The 18,612-nt window shown below is 47.0% G+C and overlaps 1 protein-coding gene across 2 annotated transcripts in view; it reads right to left on the bottom strand.

The window, feature by feature from the left end:
- Positions 1–18,612, bottom strand: part of ZFC3H1 (zinc finger C3H1-type containing) — a 265,037-nt gene that overhangs the window by 218,938 nt on the left and 27,487 nt on the right. For both annotated transcript variants that reach the window (XM_063927461.1, XM_063927460.1), the window contains exons 3-5: positions 10,269–10,336; positions 1,620–1,944; positions 1,299–1,522 (exon numbers count right to left, since the gene is read on the bottom strand). In XM_063927461.1, the coding sequence (XP_063783531.1) occupies positions 1,299–1,522; positions 1,620–1,944; positions 10,269–10,336 (617 nt within the window). The remainder of the gene's footprint in view (positions 1–1,298; positions 1,523–1,619; positions 1,945–10,268; positions 10,337–18,612) is intronic.

Raw genomic sequence — 18,612 nt, 5'->3', positions numbered from 1 at the left:
TAACCTCCATAGCCCACACTCTAACCCAGAGGTAATGACACAGCGTCCCCCAGATGGATGATAGAGGAAATGCAGAGGCACCCAGCAGGCAGGCAGGGGCACGTGGATATTTAACCGGTTAAAAAAAGCTGTCAAACACCAACAAATGTAAGCTACATATGTGTACATAAAAGAAGCCAACAAGTGACTAGCTCTAAACCATGGTTAGCCACCTATTGATGCATCTAGTGCACAGTCCAGGGCCATCCGCAGAGGTTGTCTAGCAGGGTTTGGAAAGTCAGAGCGCCTGTTTGCGCTGTCACTGGCAGGGTCCCTAGCATGGCTGTGTGACATATAGAAAAAAATAATACAATAATAAAATTTCAGATTAAAAAAAAAAAAAAAAAGAGGAGGGGCTGCCGGAGCAACCTCAGTGACTTACCCAGCTGCTCCAGCCACAAAAAACTGTATAGAAAGAGCAGCCGCCAAAGTGAACAAGGGGTTTTTTTTTTTTTTTCCCTTTAATCAACCCATGAGCAGCCCGAGGAAGCAGTTAACATTAATTTCTGTTTGCACCTGTCCTTACTAGGAGCACTGTGTAGGATCCCATTACAAGTAATTGACCATTTGCGCTAAGTACAGGACTACAAGAAGGGAATGTTATAATACAGCCATCTACTCGCTGCCCCTGTCTTAGAGGAAGGACCATAAATCAAACCACTGCTGCAGCTGCCTGTAGCAGACTGAGGAAGAGTGAAAGTGAAATAACAGGGTAAGCAGTGCCTTATACTGCCCATTTCCCCAGTAGAAAACTTCTGCACTGATCCTAATAACTGGGGTTTCCCCTGCTCCCGAGGGGAACTACTGATTTAATTGAACTTTTCGATTATAAAATTCCTAAGGATTAAACCAGCTTCAGCAATCAACTATGATGGGTAATATACAGGTATCCTACTGTAAATACGTGTGATGGCATATGAAACACTAGTAGCACGTATGTGTATAATAACTACAAGGGATTAATATATGTACTGTGCATCGTACACTAACCAGCCATGTAGACTTAGCAATGCAAAGTGTCACGTTAAAAATGTGCCCTTCAAAATTAATTTGTGCCCTCAGTGAAAGCACCATGCCCTAAATAAAAATAAAAAAATCCTAGAGTAAACACCAGAATACCACTAACATTAGAACCACTGACATGGTGGACTCCACCTGCACTGATACATCAAGTGAGTTTTGGCTAGGGGTTCCACACCCATCGACATATCTATTTTAAAACTGCATTAAACCTTTTCTGTATTGGATGAAAAGCACACCTTGCTCCTCTTGGTCTTTTCTCCTACAAGTTTCATAAATCTGTTATATTGCTCTTCCTGATTTGAGAGATCTCTAATCTTCCGTATTTCTTCTTCTCTTTTTCTTCTCTCCTCCTCCTCTGCTTGTTGCTTTTTCTCCTCTTCCGCTTGGCTCTTTTCTTCAGCTTTCTGTTGTTGCAACTTTTTCCATGCTTTGGTTTGTTGCCTTCTCAATGCCTGTTTGGCTTTACAAATATAATAAACATACATTATGAATCATATTGTAATTGGCTAGACTTTTAAGTGTTCCCATATTATCAGTCTAATGAGTTTGTAACATACCTGCATAAGCTGCACTGTTAGTTTTGCGTGACAAAAGACAGTTTGTGCTGCCCTTCTCCTTCTGCAGCTCCGCCTTGCCCTTCTCCTTCTGTGGCTCTGCCTTACCCTTCTGCAGTTCTGTCTTGCCCTTCTCCTGCTCCGCCTTGCACTTCTCCTGCTCCGCCTTGCCCTTCTCTTTCTGTGGCTCCGTCTTGCCCTTTGATAGTTTTTCTTTGCCTTCTTTCATCACCAATTGTTCTTTCTGCTGCCATTTTTTACTTGCAGATTGCAAAGCCAGGAGGCGCAAATGGAGTTCTGACAATTCCTCTTCCTCGCCAACAGGTTTCTGAAAGTGTGAAACATTTGGTTATAGAAGAAAATAATCTGGATCAGATACAGAATATAAGGCTAAGGGGGGAAATTAATAAAGAATGGTAATTTACAGAGGATGAAAAAGGGTGGCAGCCCTGGGTCTATTCAATTAGAGCCCTATTTTCTCACCTTGTAAATTACTGTGTTAATGCGCTTAAACTCATAATATCCAGGATAAGTTCCTGGACCTATGGGTTAACAGTCATAGCACCAGCAAGTAGGGTGCCTTCGTAACTAATTAAATAGCCCCGCTGCTTCAACTAGCCCACGATAAATTACCACGGCTAATTGAATTCCCCCTTAGTTTCTTTTCATACATCATGACCATCAATTCAGTACCAAAATAAAATGCTATTCAATTTTTACATGCTATTCAAGCACCATAAAAGCAAAACTATTCAGCAAGGACAATTGCAAATGATTTCACTTTAGAACTTCTGGTAACACAAGAAAACTTAATTTTTAAAGTTAAAGCTCAGTACCCACGGGCCGATGCAGGAGAGATGTGTGCTGAGCGAACCGCTCAGCACACATCTCTCCTGCCGCTCAGCACAGCGCGATCTGTGCTGAGCGTGCGGGGAGAGACGGGGGGGCCGCTGATTTCACCCAGCGGGTGAAGTGAGCGACCCGCTAGATTGGCCTGTATGCAGGCCAATCTAGCTCCAGCGATAGCGATGTGCGGGGCCGCGCATCGCTATCGCTGAGGGGGCTACACACGGAGCGATCATGCCGATATTCTAAGCAATCTAGTCAGATTGCTTAAAATATCGCTCCGTGAGTACCCCCCTTTAGTTTATGAATGGAGGGCAAAGCATGATCTGGCAACACTTGTGTTTGTGATTTTAACCAACGGTATATCAGATTTGTTTCTTTACTACAGCACTGTATCCAGACACAAAACAAATTTTTTTTTTTTTTTTTTTTTTTAATATAGCCTCCAAAATATTTCAAGTAGGCTTACATTTTGATTTTTTTAAATATATTTTGGTCTACCAAAATGTAAACTATCTTTTCCAGTATATGCAAGTTGTTCACATTATGCGCACTGCAGTTAATTTCTGAAATAAGTACTGTTGATATTGGTCTGTCCACATCAAATTAAACTGTCTCCGACAGCGCTCTCCTGTAATCCATTATAACCCCCATACCACACCACTACTTAGTGTATTCAAGCAGTGGATAGCAAATGGGATATTCCTGGATTATATTACAACCATGTTGCTGCTCCAGGTCCTTCATAAACCGAGCGCGCGCACACACAGACAAAGCAGTCACTAGACCAACCTGTGTACAGACAGTAATGCCAAGCAGTAAAATGATGCGACACATTAGCAAGACATATTCTGCTATATCAGCTACTTGAATATGAAGAAGCAGTAGTGGGCGAGGGGATACCTAGGTGTAACGCTTGACGCAAACAGGGTTTTGATTTTTTTCATTTCTCTGGGCCCTGACGCTATAAGCGGCCCAAAGTAATTTGCTTGGCACTGAGAGGTAGCAGGTGGTTATTTTGTATCATGAATATACCTGAAAGTGGGTACAAAAAAAAAAAGCGGCTAGCTCCCACAAGGATAGGAAATAATAAGATTTTACTTACCGATAAATCTATTTCTCGGAGTCCGTAGTGGATGCTGGGGTTCCTGAAAGGACCATGGGGAATAGCGGCTCCGCAGGAGACAGGGCACAAAAAGTAAAGCTTTTTCCGATCAGGTGGTGTGCACTGGCTCCTCCCCCTATGACCCTCCTCCAGACTCCAGTTAGGTACTGTGCCCGGACGAGCGTACACAATAAGGGAGGATTTTGAATCCCGGGTAAGACTCATACCAGCCACACCAATCACACCGTACAACTTGTGATCTAAACCCAGTTAACAGTATGATAACAGCGGAGCCTCTGAAAGATGGCTTCCTTCAACAATAACCCGAATTAGTTAACAATAACTATGTACAATGTATGCAGATAATCCGCACTTGGGATGGGCGCCCAGCATCCACTACGGACTCCGAGAAATAGATTTATCGGTAAGTAAAATCTTATTTTCTCTATCGTCCTAGTGGATGCTGGGGTTCCTGAAAGGACCATGGGGATTATACCAAAGCTCCCAAACGGGCGGGAGAGTGCGGATGACTCTGCAGCACCGAATGAGAGAACTCCAGGTCCTCCTTAGCCAGAGTATCAAATTTGTAAAATTTTACAAACGTGTTCTCCCCTGACCACGTAGCTGCTCGGCAAAGTTGTAATGCCGAGACCCCTCGGGCAGCCGCCCAAGATGAGCCCACCTTCCTTGTGGAGTGGGCCTTTACAGATTTAGGCTGTGGCAGGCCTGCCACAGAATGTGCAAGTTGGATTGTGCTACAGATCCAACGAGCAATCGTCTGCTTAGACGCCGGAGCACCCATCTTGTTGGGTGCATACAATATAAACAACGAGTCAGATTTTCTGACTCCAGCTGTCCTTGCAATATATATTTTTAATGCTCTGACAACGTCCAGTAACTTGGAGTCCTCCAAGTCACTTGTAGCCGCAGGCACTACAATAGGCTGGTTCAGATGAAATGCTGACACCACCTTAGGGAGAAAATGCGGACGAGTCCGCAGTTCTGCCCTGTCCGAATGGAAAATCAGATATGGGCTTTTGTAAGATAAAGCTGCCAATTCTGACACTCTCCTGGCAGAAGCCAGGGCTAGAAGCATGGTCACTTTCCATGTGAGATATTTCAAATCCACCTTTTTTAGTGGTTCAAACCAATGAGATTTTAGGAAATCCAAAACCACATTGAGATCCCACGGTGCCACTGGAGGCACCACAGGAGGCTGTATATGCAGCACTCCCTTAACAAAGGTCTGGACTTCAGGGACTGAAGCCAATTCTTTTTGAAAGAAAATCGACAGGGCCGAAATTTGAACCTTAATAGATCCCAATTTGAGACCCATTGACAATCCTGATTGCAGGAAATGTAGGAATCGACCCAGTTGAAATTCCTCCGTCGGAGCACTCCGATCTTCGCACCACGCAACATATTTTCGCCAAATTCGGTGATAATGTTGCACGGTTACTTCCTTCCTTGCTTTAATCAAGGTAGGAATGACTTCTTCCGGCATGCCTTTTTCCTTTAGGATCCGGCGTTCAACCGCCATGCCGTCAAACGCAGCCACGGTAAGTCTTGAAACAGACAGGGACCCTGCTGAAGCAAGTCCCTCCTTAGAGGTAGAGGCCACGGATCTTCCGTGATCATCTCTTGAAGTTCCGGGTACCAAGTCCTTCTTGGCCAATCCGGAACTACTAGTATCGTTCTTACGCCTCTTTGCCGTATAATTCTCAATACTTTTGGTATGAGAGGCAGAGGAGGAAACACATACACCGACTGGTACACCCAAGGCGTTACCAGCGCGTCCACAGCTATTGCCTGCGGATCTCTTGACCTGGCGCAATACCTGTCCAGTTTTTTGTTGAGGCGAGACGCCATCATGTCCACCATTGGTCTTTCCCAACGGGTTACCAGCATGTGGAAGACTTCTGGATGAAGTCCCCACTCTCCCGGGTGAAGATCGTGTCTGCTGAGGAAGTCTGCTTCCCAGTTGTCCACTCCCGGGATGAACACTGCTGACAGTGCTATCACATGATTCTCTGCCCAGCGAAGAATCCTTGCAGCTTCTGCCATTGCACTCCTGCTTCTTGTGCCGCCCTGTCTGTTCACATGGGCGACTGCCGTGATGTTGTCCGACTGGATCAACACCGGTTTTCCCTGAAGCAGAGGTTCTGCCTGGCTTAGAGCATTGTATATTGCTCTTAGTTCCAGAATGTTTATGTGAAGAGACGTTTCCAGGCTCGTCCATACTCCCTGGAAGTTTCTTCCTTGTGTGACTGCTCCCCAGCCTCTCAGGCTGGCGTCCGTGGTCACCAGGATCCAATCCTGTATGCCGAATCTGCGGCCCTCCAATAGATGAGCACTCTGCAACCACCACAGAAGAGACACCCTTGTCCTTGGAGACAGGGTTATCCGCAGGTGCATCTGAAGATGCGACCCTGACCATTTGTTCAACAGATCCCTTTGGAAAATTCTTGCGTGGAATCTGCCGAATGGAATTGCTTCGTAAGAAGCCACCATTTTTCCCAGGACTCTTGTGCATTGATGTACAGACACCTTTCCTGGTTTTAGGAGGTTCCTGACAAGCTCGGATAACTCCTTGGCTTTTTCCTCCGGGAGAAAAACCTTTTTCTGAACCGTGTCCAGAATCATCCCTAGGAACAGCAGACGAGTTGTCGGCATTAACTGGGATTTTGGAATATTCAGAATCCACCCGTGCTGTTTTAGCACTTCTTGAGACAGTGCTAATCCCATCTCTAGCTGTTCTCTGGACCTCGCCCTTATTAGGAGATCGTCCAAGTATGGGATAATTAATACGCCTTTTCTTCGAAGAAGAATCATCATCTCGGCCATTACCTTTGTAAAGATCCGAGGTGCCGTGGACAATCCGAACGGCAGCGTCTGAAACTGATAGTGACAGTTTTGTACAACGAACCTGAGGTACCCCTGGTGTGAGGGGTAAATTGGAACGTGGAGATACGCATCCTTGATGTCCAAGGATACCATAAAGTCCCCCTCTTCCAGGTTCGCTATCACTGCTCTGAGTGACTCCATTTTGAACTTGAACTTCTTTATGTACAGGTTCAAGGACTTCAGATTTAGAATAGGCCTTACCGAGCCATCCGGCTTCGGTACCACAAAAAGAGTGGAATAATACCCCTTCCCTTGTTGCAGAAGAGGTACCTTGACTATCACCTGCTGAGAGTACAGCTTGTGAATGGCTTCCAAAACCGTCTCCCTTTCGGAGGGGGACGTTGGTAAAGCAGACTTCAGGAAACGGCGAGGTGGATCTGTCTCTAATTCCAACCTGTATCCCTGAGATATTATCTGCAGGATCCAGGGATCTACTTGCGAGTGAGCCCACTGCGCGCTGTAATTTTTGAGACGACCCCCCACCGTCCCCGAGTCCGCTTGAGAAGCCCCAGCGTCATGCTGAGGCTTTTGTAGAAGCCGGGGAGGGCTTCTGATCCTGGGAAGGAGCTGCGTGTTGCTGTCTCTTCCCTCGACCTTTGCCTCGTGGCAGATATGAATAGCCCTTTGCTCTCTTATTTTTAAAGGAACGAAAGGGCTGCGGTTGAAAAGTCGGTGCCTTTTTCTGTTGGGGAGTGACTTGAGGTAGAAAGGTGGATTTCCCGGCTGTAGCCGTGGCCACCAAATCTGATAGACCGACTCCAAATAACTCCTCCCCTTTATACGGCAAAACTTCCATATGCCGTTTTGAATCCGCATCGCCTGTCCACTGTCGCGTCCATAAAGCTCTTCTGGCCGAAATGGACATAGCACTTACCCGTGATGCCAGTGTGCATATATCCCTCTGTGCATCACGCATATAAAGAAATGCATCCTTTATTTGTTCTAACGACAGTAAAATATTGTCCCTGTCCAGGGTATCAATATTTTCAATCAGGGATTCTGACCAAACTACCCCCGCACTGCCCATCCAGGCAGTCGCTACAGCTGGTCGTAGTATAACACCTGCATGTGTGTATATACTTTTTTGGATATTTTCCATCCTCCTATCTGATGGATCTTTAAGTGCGGCCGTCTCAGGAGAGGGTAACGCCACTTGTTTAGATAAGCGTGTTAGCGCCTTGTCCACCCTAGGAGGTGTTTCCCAGCGCTCCCTAACCTCTGGCGGGAAAGGGTATAATGCCAATAATTTCTTTGAAATTATCAGCTTTTTATCAGGGGCAACCCACGCTTCATTACACACGTCATTTAGTTCTTCTGATTCAGGAAAAACTATAGGTAGTTTTTTCATACCCCACATAATACCCTGTTTAGTGGTACCTGTAGTATCAGCTAAATGTAACGCCTCCTTCATTGCCAAAATCATATAACGTGTGGCCCTACTGGAAAATACGGTTGATTCGTCACCGTCACCACTGGAGTCATCGCCTGTGTCTGGGTCTGTGTCGACCGACTGAGGCAAAAGGCGTTTCACAGCCCCTGACGGTGTTTGAGTCGCCTGGACAGGCACTAATTGATTGTCCGGCCGTCTCATGTCGTCAAACGACTGCTTTAGCGTGTTGACACTATCCCGTAATTCCATAAATAAAGGCATCCATTCTGGTGTCGACTCCCTAGGGGGTGACATCCTCATATTTGGCAATTGCTCCGCCTCCACACCAATATCGTCCTCATACATGTCGACACACACGTACCGACACACAGCAGACACACAGGGAATGCTCCTAACGAAGACAGGACCCACTAGCCCTTTGGGGAGACAGAGGGAGAGTTTGCCAGCACACACCAAAAGCGCTATATATATATCAGGGATAGCCTTATAATAAGTGCTCCCTTATAGCTGCTTTGTTATATCAAAATATCGCCATAAATGTGCCCCCCCCTCTCTGTTTTACCCTGTTTCTGTAGTGCAGTGCAGGGGAGAGACTTGGGAGCCGTCCTGACCAGCGGAGCTGTGAGAGGAAATGGCGCCGTGTGCTGAGGAGATAGGCCCCGCCCCTTTTCCGGCGGGCTCGTCTCCCGCTATTTAGAAAAATTAGGCAGGGGTTAAATATCTCCATATAGCCTCTAGGGCTATATGTGAGGTATTTTTAGCCTTTATAGGTACTCATTTGCCTCCCAGGGCGCCCCCCTCCCAGCGCCCTGCACCCTCAGTGACTGCCGTGTGAAGTGTGCTGAGAGGAAAATGGCGCACAGCTGCAGTGCTGTGCGCTACCTTTAGAAGACTGCAGGAGTCTTCAGCCGCCGATTCTGGACCTCTTCTGATTTCAGCATCTGCAAGGGGGCCGGCGGCGTGGCTCCGGTGACCATCCAGGCTGTACCTGTGATCGTCCCTCTGGAGCTTGATGTCCAGTAGCCAAGAAACCAATCCATCCTGCACGCAGGTGAGTTGACTCCTTCTCCCCTCAGTCCCTCGCTGCAGTGATCCTGTTGCCAGCAGGAATCACTGTAAAATAAAAAACCTAGCTAAACTTTCTCTAAGCAGCTCTTTAGGAGAGCCACCTAGATTGCACCCTTCTCGGCCGGGCACAAAAATCTAACTGGAGTCTGGAGGAGGGTCATAGGGGGAGGAGCCAGTGCACACCACCTGATCGGAAAAAGCTTTACTTTTTGTGCCCTGTCTCCTGCGGAGCCGCTATTCCCCATGGTCCTTTCAGGAACCCCAGCATCCACTAGGACGATAGAGAAAAAGTGTTATGTGGGATGGTCTATGATTCTTATAGATTAACACCGAACCTCCATTGGTTCATCCAGAGTCTCTAGAGGGGAGCCTATATAGATTCCCCAAGAATTCTAGTAAAATGGTGCCAAGGACAGACAGAATGAAGGCTTATTTAAGGGCCACTTGGGTTAACCAAAAACATTTTTAATTCTAAATTAGGTAGGCTTTAAAATGATGGTATCGTCAAAATTTGCACAAATACCACATTAATGTTATAAGAAATATCTGTGTGTGTGTGTGTATATTATATATATATATATATATATATATATATTTATTTATTTATTTTTTAAATGAGAGACTGGGAAACAAGAAAGAAAGTGCTAATTAAAAAACTCCAGAGATTTATTCTGCTATACTGTAAATGGGTATGGCTGTCTAGGTCAATCGCAAAAGGTCAATAGGCACAAGGTCGAACCCCGAAAAAGGGTGACCTGGCAAAAAGGTTGCACAGGAAATGGTTGACATGAGGTTTTCTTAAATTTTTGGGTGTCGTTTACTCCGTAAAGTGACCAGGAACTCCAATAGGTGCACTGCTTCTCTCGCCATGCTTCGGGCATGGTTACTATTCCCAATTATAGTCCACGTGGATCGCAAAGTATGAAAAAGGTCAAAAAATGGGGAGGGGGGGAGAAATGTGAGAGTCAACCAATGACATGTCCGAGACCTTTTATCCATGTCGACCATTAGTGGTTGACCTTATCCAGGTGGCCATAGCTTCCAGATAACGCTGTAAATACATTTGTTCTGTGAATGTGTCAATTGAGGGGCACAGTGCAAAACTTTGTATGTCAGTGTAACTGAATAGTTGCATCTGACTGAACATTGTTTCAAGATATATGTGCCAGCCAGCTGTACAGTATGATAGATCACTGATGATATTACACTGTTAAATACTTCAATGTGGGTGCTAAATCTTACAGTACAGTGGACTCCCTAATTAATAAAAGGTCTATAAATTAGTATGACAAAAACATTTGATTAAAAATCTTGAAGGATCAAAATTTGTTTTAAAAACCTTTATCACAGTGGTTTCATCTGCAGTGTTGACATCACACGAAATAGCCAGCTCAATCTTATCAGGTTCTGGAAGAGAGCATAGATACATTTTAGTGAGGCTTAACCCCTTGATGTCCAGGGGCCTTTCACTATTCAGACAAACATTTTTAAAATATTTATTTTTGTAACATGTTATGGTTAGCATTACTGCCTCACACCACTGAGGTCTTTGGAGAGATTCCTACCAATGCCCCAGCTGTATGGTTTGTATGTTCTCCCAGTGTTTGCTTGGGTTTCCTCCCACAATCCAACAACATACTGGTATATTAATTGGACTCTAACGAGAAATTAACTTTACAAGTGGTTTGGAATATAGATTGTAAATTCCACTGGGGCTCAGACTGATGTGAATGGCCAAATATTCTCTAACGCACTGAGAAATGTGCGTACACTATATAAATAAAACCAGTGTTTTCTTGCTGCAATTGCACCGCCTTCTGGAAACTACTGTGCATTCTCTCTCAGGTTAGAAAGGTAAGCGACTTCTTGTTTCATGCTAATTTATTTGTAAGACTATCCGTATCATTCCTACACATTTCATTCAAGAACATGCAACAATAATGCACATTTCCAAGTGCTGATTTTATCATTGGGCAGAACACAGCTTTTACCCATTTTGGTGAGGTGGACTGAGGACAAACCAAGAAATGCTTCTTTGTGGTGTTTTATAAAAAAATTCAAAAAAAAATAGGATTTTAATACCTGCCAGTAAATCCTTTTCTCGTAGTCCATAAGGGATATTGGGGGAAACTAGTACAATGGGGAATAGACGGGGCCCAAAGGAGCCAGTGCACTTTAAATTTCTTCAACTAGGTGTGCTGGCTCCTCCCCTCTATGTCCCCTCCCATTATCCACACCAGCCTGCAGGAAACGTCCCAAGTGAAACACTGCTGGTGGATACGTGCATTCCTCGCACCAAGAGACATATATCCTCTAGATATGATAGTGTTTTGACGTCACAGGTTTCCTGGCCTGGACCATGGTTGCAATAACCTTCTTGGAAAGGCCTTTGTGAGCTAGGATTTTCCACTCAACCTCCATGCCGTCAAACGAAGTCGCTGTAAGTCCGGGTAGACGAACAGTCCTTGTTGAAGACTGCTTCTGAGTGGCAGAGGCCAAGGGACTTTGACAGACATGTCCAGAAGATCCACGTACCAAGCCCTCCGAGGCCAATCCGGGGCAATTCGAATTTCCTGGACACCTTGATTCCTGATTCGCTTTAGCACTCTTGGGAGCAATGGGATCTGAGTAACCAGGTAGACCAGCCGGTACGGCCAAGGCGATGCCAGTGCGTCCACTGCCCTCACCTGAGGGTCCCTGGTCCACGAGCAATACCAGGGAAGTTTCTTGTCAAGACGAGAAGCCATCATGTCGATTTGTGGGCAACCCCACTGGTGGATGATCTGCTGGAACACCAGATGATGGAGCCCCCACTCCCCCGGGTGGAGATTGTGGCGACTCAGGAAGTACGCCTCCAAGTTGTCTACACCCGGAATGAAGATCGCTGACTTGGCTCTTGCATTTCTTTCCGCCCAGAGGAGTATCTTTGACATCTCTCATGTGCAGGCTCTGCTTTTTGTCCCTCCTTGTTGATTGATATATGCCACCACCGTGGCATTGTCAGACTGTACCTGGATTGTATGATCCTGGAGCAGAGGAGAGGCTTGAAGCAGAGCATTGTAGATTGCCCGAAGTTCCAGAAAGTTGATTGGAAGGAGGCTTTCGTGGGCTGACCACCTGCCCTGGAACTGCGCCCCTTGGGTGACAGCTCCCCATCCTCTCAGACTAGCATCCGTCATGAGAAGGGTCCAATCCTGAATCCCGAAACTTTTGCCCACCAGGAGATTGGAGGACTGTAGCCACCACAGGAGGGAAATCCTGGCCTGAGGTGACAGCTGAATCATCCGATGCATCTGGAGAGGAGATCCGGACCACTTGCTCAGGAAATCCAACGTTCTGGCATGGAACCTCCCATACTGGACTGCCTCATATGAGGCAACCATCTTTCTCAACAATCTTATGCAGAGGTGTATGGACACTCGAGTAGGTCGGAGCACCATGCGGACCATCTCCTGAAGTGTTTTCGCCTTGTCCTCTGGTAGAAACACCTTCTGGGCACAGTATCCAACAACATCCACAGGAACTGGAGCCTCTGAGTTCGCTCCAGGTGGGACTTCTGCAAGTTGAGGATCCACCCATGGTCGGATAGAAGACACATGGTGCGTTCATTATGGAGCAACAAAAGCTCCCTGGATCGTGCCTTTAACAGAAGATCGTCCAGATAAGGGACCACACTGATCCCCTGGACCCAGAGTTGAAGCATCATCTCCACCATCACCTTCGTGAAAACCCTCGGGGCCGTTGATAGGACGAAGGGCAGTGCCTGGAATTGGAAGTGATCGTCCAGCAGGGAAAACCGCAGGTACGCCTGATGAAGAGGCCAAATCGTAATATGGAGATAGGCTTCCTTGATATACAAGGAGACCATAAATTCCTGTTCTTCCAGGCCTGCAATCACTGCTCACAGGGATTCCATTTTGAATTTGAAAACCATCAAATAAGGATTCAAGGATTTCAGATTAAGAATGGGTCTGACTGAACCGTCCGGCTCTGGCACCACAAACAGGTTTGTGTAAAACCCCTTGCCGCGTTGCGGCAGTGGTACTGGAACAATAATGTGGGATTGGACCAACTTTCGGATAGCCTGTTGCAATGTAACTTGCATATCCTCCAAAGCTGGTAAGCTTGATTTGAAAAATCGTTGGGGGGGGGGGGGGGGGGGAAGTGCTGTCAAACTCCAGGTTGTAGCCTTGAGAAAAGAGCTTCCGGACCCAGGTATCCTGGCAGCTGGTCTCCCAGACGCGGCTGAAGTGGCGCAGTCGAGCTCCCACCTCGAGATCCCCTCGGGGTGGGTGGGCACCATCATGCTGAAACTTTTGTGGAAGCAGAACTGGTGGACTGTTCCTGAGGACTGGAACTGGAAGGTTTTCTGGACTTACCTCTGGTGCCTCTAGCCGCATTGAAGGCACCTCTGGCCTTTGATCGAAACGTGCGAGACGGAAAGGACTGGACAGACGGTCCCAGATAGGAACGTCTCACCGGCAGGGCTCCAGAGGGGAGGAACGTGGATTTCACTGCAGTAACCTTAGAAATCCAAGCATCCAACTCAACCCCAAAAAGACATTCCGATGAAAAGGGGAGGGACTCCACATTAAGTTAGGATTCTGCGTCCGCAATCCACTGACGCAATCACAAGGACCTCCGCGCCGACACCACCATGGCCGACGTCCGAGCATTTATGTTCCCCATCTCCTTGAGGGAATCACAGAGGACACGGGCAGTGTCCTGAATGTGTTTCAGGAGGGTAACCATGGTAACTACTGGTATATGCCCCGAAAGGCTCCCCTGAATTTGCGTGGCCCAAGAATGAATGGCATGGGTCATCTAGCAAACCGCAATGACCGGTCTTTGTAAAAGGCCGACTGCAGTGTATATAGAGTTTAGAGTAGTCTATCTTTCTATCCCCATATCCTTCATAGTAAAGGAGACAAGGGCAGGCAGCACTACCTTTTTAGACAGACAGACATCCACCGCAGGGGGTTCTTTCCAAAATTTTCTACCTTGAGGTGCAAATGGGAATGTGTGCAAAAACTTTTTGGACACTTGGAATTTTTTGTCTGGATTTTTCCCAGGCCTGTTTGAATAAGTCATCTATCTCTGGAGGATCAGGGAAAGTGACATTGGGCTTGTTTTGTACAAAGAAAAACAACTGTTGTGAAGCAGCGTCCTCAAGAGGGAGCTGCAACACATCCCTTATAGCCAAAATGAGCGGTTCAATATGCCGAGTAGAATTGGGATCCCCACTAACGAGATACAGGTCATCCCCATCATCCTGGATATCAACTGTATCAGAGAGGACAGCAGGTAAACCACACTTCTGGGGACCTGCATGAGGGAGGAGAGGGGGGGGGGGGGGCAGCCCTAGCAGTTAAATCTACAACAGCCTGTTACAGTAGCTAAGGTTTTTTGTGCACACTAGCAGTAAGCTGGGATGACATAGCTGACTACATAGTCTTGAGAGACCCTAAGCATGGGGCTCTGTACCCTCTCCCCTAACCTGCGAAGATTGACTACATTGCTCACAGGAAACAGAGTCATTAGATAATGGAAAGAATCTGATGTGACAGATACTGCACAGCTTGTGCTTACCAGTATTTCACAGTAAGAACAAAAACATACACAAACACACAGACAGTTATAATGCATCTACTGTATGTGAGCGGAGACACAGATAGAGGGAAAAATACCAGCACACCCTGAGCTGCACAGCCCCAGTGAGACTGTAAGCTCTGGATCACAGTAACACTAATAAATGCAGTCCTAAATAGGCTCAGAAAAGTGCACACAAGCAGTTCTCCCCCTTAGCTACACCCTGTACCAGTTTCCAGTGTGTCTGTGAGGCAGGAAGCGCTGAGTGTGTGCGGTTGATGGCTGCTGTAAGCAGAGGAAAGCGCCAAAACGCTGCTGGTCCCGCCCTGAGGAAGCTCCACCCCCTACAATGGCGCCAGAGCTGTATATATTATTTATACTGGCAAAGTCTCCAAATAAGCTTAAAATCTCACACAAGTGCTTAGTTAAGCAGTTTTGTGCCAGTGCACACACGGGTCCCTAGCGGGGTCCCCGGTGTGTACTCACCAGCGATGTCACCTTCAGGGAGTGTTAGAGGTGTGCAGCGTGCTGCGGCTATGACGGCCAAGTCGCAGTGCTTCGCTGAACAAGCAGCCCCTCAGGACCGTGATCCTGACGCAGGGAAGTGGCTCTGCACCTCGCAAGGCTGGTGCCCATAACCCCCCCCCCCCCCCCCCTTTACTCCCACGGTGCAGGTATGCTGTTGCCCAGACAGCATACCGGAAAAAAAAATAAGATTTTACTTACCGATAAATCTATTTCTCATAGTCCGTAGTGGATGCTGGGGACTCCGTCAGGACCATGGGGAATAGCGGCTCCGCAGGAGACAGGGCACAGAAGCAAGCTTTTAGGATCACATGGTGTGTACTGGCTCCTCCCCCTATGACCCTCCTCCAAGCCTCAGTTAGGTACTGTGCCCGGACGAGCGTACACAATAAGGAAGGATCTTGAATCCCGGGTAAGACTCATACCAGCCACACCAATCACACCGTACAACTTGTGATTTGAACCCAGTTAACAGTATGATAACAATGAAGTAGCCTCTAAAAAAGATGGCTCACAACAATAATAACCCGATTTTTTTGTAACAATAACTATGTACAAGTAATGCAGACAATCCGCACTTGGGATGGGCGCCCAGCATCCACTACGGACTATGAGAAATAGAATTATCGGTAAGTAAATTCTTATTTTCTCTAACGTCCTAGTGGATGCTGGGGACTCCGTCAGGACCATGGGGATTATACCAAAGCTCCCAAACGGGCGGGAGAGTGCGGATGACTCTGCAGCACCGAATGAGAGAACTCCAGGTCCTCCTCAGCCAGGGTATCAAATTTGTAGAATTTAGCAAACGTGTTTGCCCCTGACCAAGTAGCTGCTCGGCAAAGTTGTAAAGCCGAGACCCCTCGGGCAGCCGCCCAAGATGAGCCCACCTTCCTTGTGGAATGGGCATTTACATATTTTGGCTGTGGCAGGCCTGCCACAGAATGTGCAAGCTGAATTGTACTACAAATCCAACGAGCAATAGTCTGCTTAGAAGCAGGAGCACCCAGCTTTTTGGGTGCCTACAATATAAACAGCAAGTCAGACTTTCTGACTCCAGCCGTCCTGGAATTATATATATATATATATATATATATATATATATATATATATATATATATATATATATATATTTATATTTTCAGGGCCCTGACAACGTCTAGCAACTTGGAGTCCTCCAAGTCCCTAGTAGCCGCAGGCACCACAATAGGTTGTTTCAGGTGAAACACTGACACCACCTTAGGAAGAAACTGGGGACGAGTCCGCAGTTCTGCCCTGTCCGAATGGAAAATCAAATATGGGCTTTTGTAAGACAAAGCCGCCAATTTTGACAATCGCCTGGCCGAGGCCAGGGCCAACAGCATGGTCACTTTCCATGTGAGATATTTCAAATCCACAGATTTGAGTGGTTCAAACCAATATGATTTGAGGAATCCCAACACTACGTTGAGATCCCACGGTGCCACTGGAGGCACACAAGGGCTGTATATGCAATACTCCCTTGACAAACGTCTGGACTTCAGGAACTGAAGCCAATTCTTTCTGGAAGAAAATCTATAGGGCCGAAACTTGAACCTTAATGGATCCCAATTTGAGGCTCATAGACACTCCTGTTTGCAGGAAGTGCAGAAATCGACCTAGTTGAAATTTTTTCATGGGGCCTTCCTGGCCTCACCCACGCAACATATTTTTACCACATGTGGTGATAACGTTGTGCGGTCACCTCCTTCCTGGCTTTGACCAGGGTAGGTATGACCTCTTCCGGAATGCCTTTTCCCTTAGGATCCGGCGTTCAAAACCGCCATGCCGTCAAACGCAGTCGCGGTAAGTCTTGGAACAGACAAGGTCCCTGCTGGAGCAGGTCCTTTCTTAAAGGCCGATGCCACGGTTCCTCTTGGAACAGACATGGTACTTGCTGAAAGCAAATCCCTTCTTAGCTCCCGAGGCCATTAGTCCTCTGTGAGCATCTCTCGAAGTTCCGGTTACCAAGTCCCTCTTGGCCAATCCGGAGCCACGAGTATAGTTCTTACTCCTCTATGTCTTATAATTCTCAATACCTTGGTTATGAGAAGCAGAGGAGGGAACACATACACCGACTGTTACACCCACGGTGTTACCAGGACGTCCACAGCTATCGCCTGAAGGTCTCGTGACCTGGCGCAATACCTGTCCCATTTTTTGTTCGGGCGGGACGCCATCATGTCCACCTTTGGTCTTTCCCAACGGTTCACAATCATGCGGAAAACTTCCCGATGAAGTTCCCACTCTCCCGGGTGGAGGTCGTGCCTGCTGAGGAAGTCTGCTTCCCAGTCGTCCACTCCCGGAATGAACACTGCTGACCGTGCTATCACATGATTTTCCGCCTAGCGAAAAATCCTTGCAGTTTTGCCACTGCCCTGCTGCTTCTTGTGCCGCCCTTTCTGTTTACGTGGGCGACTGCCGTGATGTTATCCCACTGGATCAATACCGGCTGACCTTGAAGCAGAGGTCTTGCTAAGCTTAGAGCATTATAAATTTGCTCTTAGCTCCAGTATATTTATGTGGAGAGAATTCTCCAGACTTGATCACACTCCTTGTGTGACTGCTCCCCATCCTCTCAGGCTGGCCTCTGTGGTCACTAGCATCCAATCCTGAATGCCGAATCTGCGGCCCTCTAGAAGATGAGCACTCTGTAATCACCACAGGAGAGACACCCTTGTCCTTGGATATAGGGTTATCCGCTGATGCATCTGAAGATGCGATCCGGATCATTTGTCCAGCAGATCCCACTGAAGAGTTCTTGCGTGAAATCTGCCGAATGGAAGCGCTTCGTAATAAGCCACCATTTTTACCAGGACTCTTGTGCAATGATGCACTGACACTTTTCCTGGTTTTAGGAGGATCCCGATTAGCTCGGATAACTCCCTGGCTTTCTCCTCTGGGAGAAACACCTTTTCCTGGACTGTGTCCTGAATCATCCCTAGGACCAGCAGACGTGTCGTCGGAACAACTGCGGTTTTGGAATATTTAGAATCCACCCGTGCTGTCGTAGAACTACTTGAGATAGTGCTACTCCGACCTCCAACTGTTCTCTGGACCTTGTTCTTATCAGGAGGTCGTCCATTTTCTTTGAAGACGAATCCTCCTTTCGGTCATTACCTTGGTAAGGACCCGGGGTGCCTTGGACAATCCAACGGCATCGTCTTGAAACTGATAGTGACAGTTCTGTACCACGAACCTGAGGTACCCTTGGTGAGAAAAGGCAAATTTTGGGACATGGAGGTAAGCATCCCTGATGTCCCGGGACACCATATAGTCCCCTTGTTCTTTGCTATCACTGCTCTGAGTGACTCCATCTGAATTTGAACCCTTGTAAGTGTTCAAATTTTTCAGATTTAGAATAGGTCTCACCTAGCCTTCAGTACCACCATATAGTGTGGAGTAATACCCCTTTCCTTGTTGTCGGAGGGGTAATTTTATTATCACCTGCTGGGAATACAGCTTGTGAATTGTTTTCAATACTGCCTCCCTGTCGGAGGGAGACATTGGTACAGCAGACTACAGGAACCTGCGAGGGGGGAAACCTCTCGACA

Source organism: Pseudophryne corroboree, chromosome 6 (assembly GCF_028390025.1).
Source record: "Pseudophryne corroboree isolate aPseCor3 chromosome 6, aPseCor3.hap2, whole genome shotgun sequence".
Classification (NCBI taxonomy): Eukaryota; Metazoa; Chordata; class Amphibia; order Anura; family Myobatrachidae; genus Pseudophryne; species Pseudophryne corroboree.
This window is presented reverse-complemented; position numbering and strand designations above follow the sequence as displayed.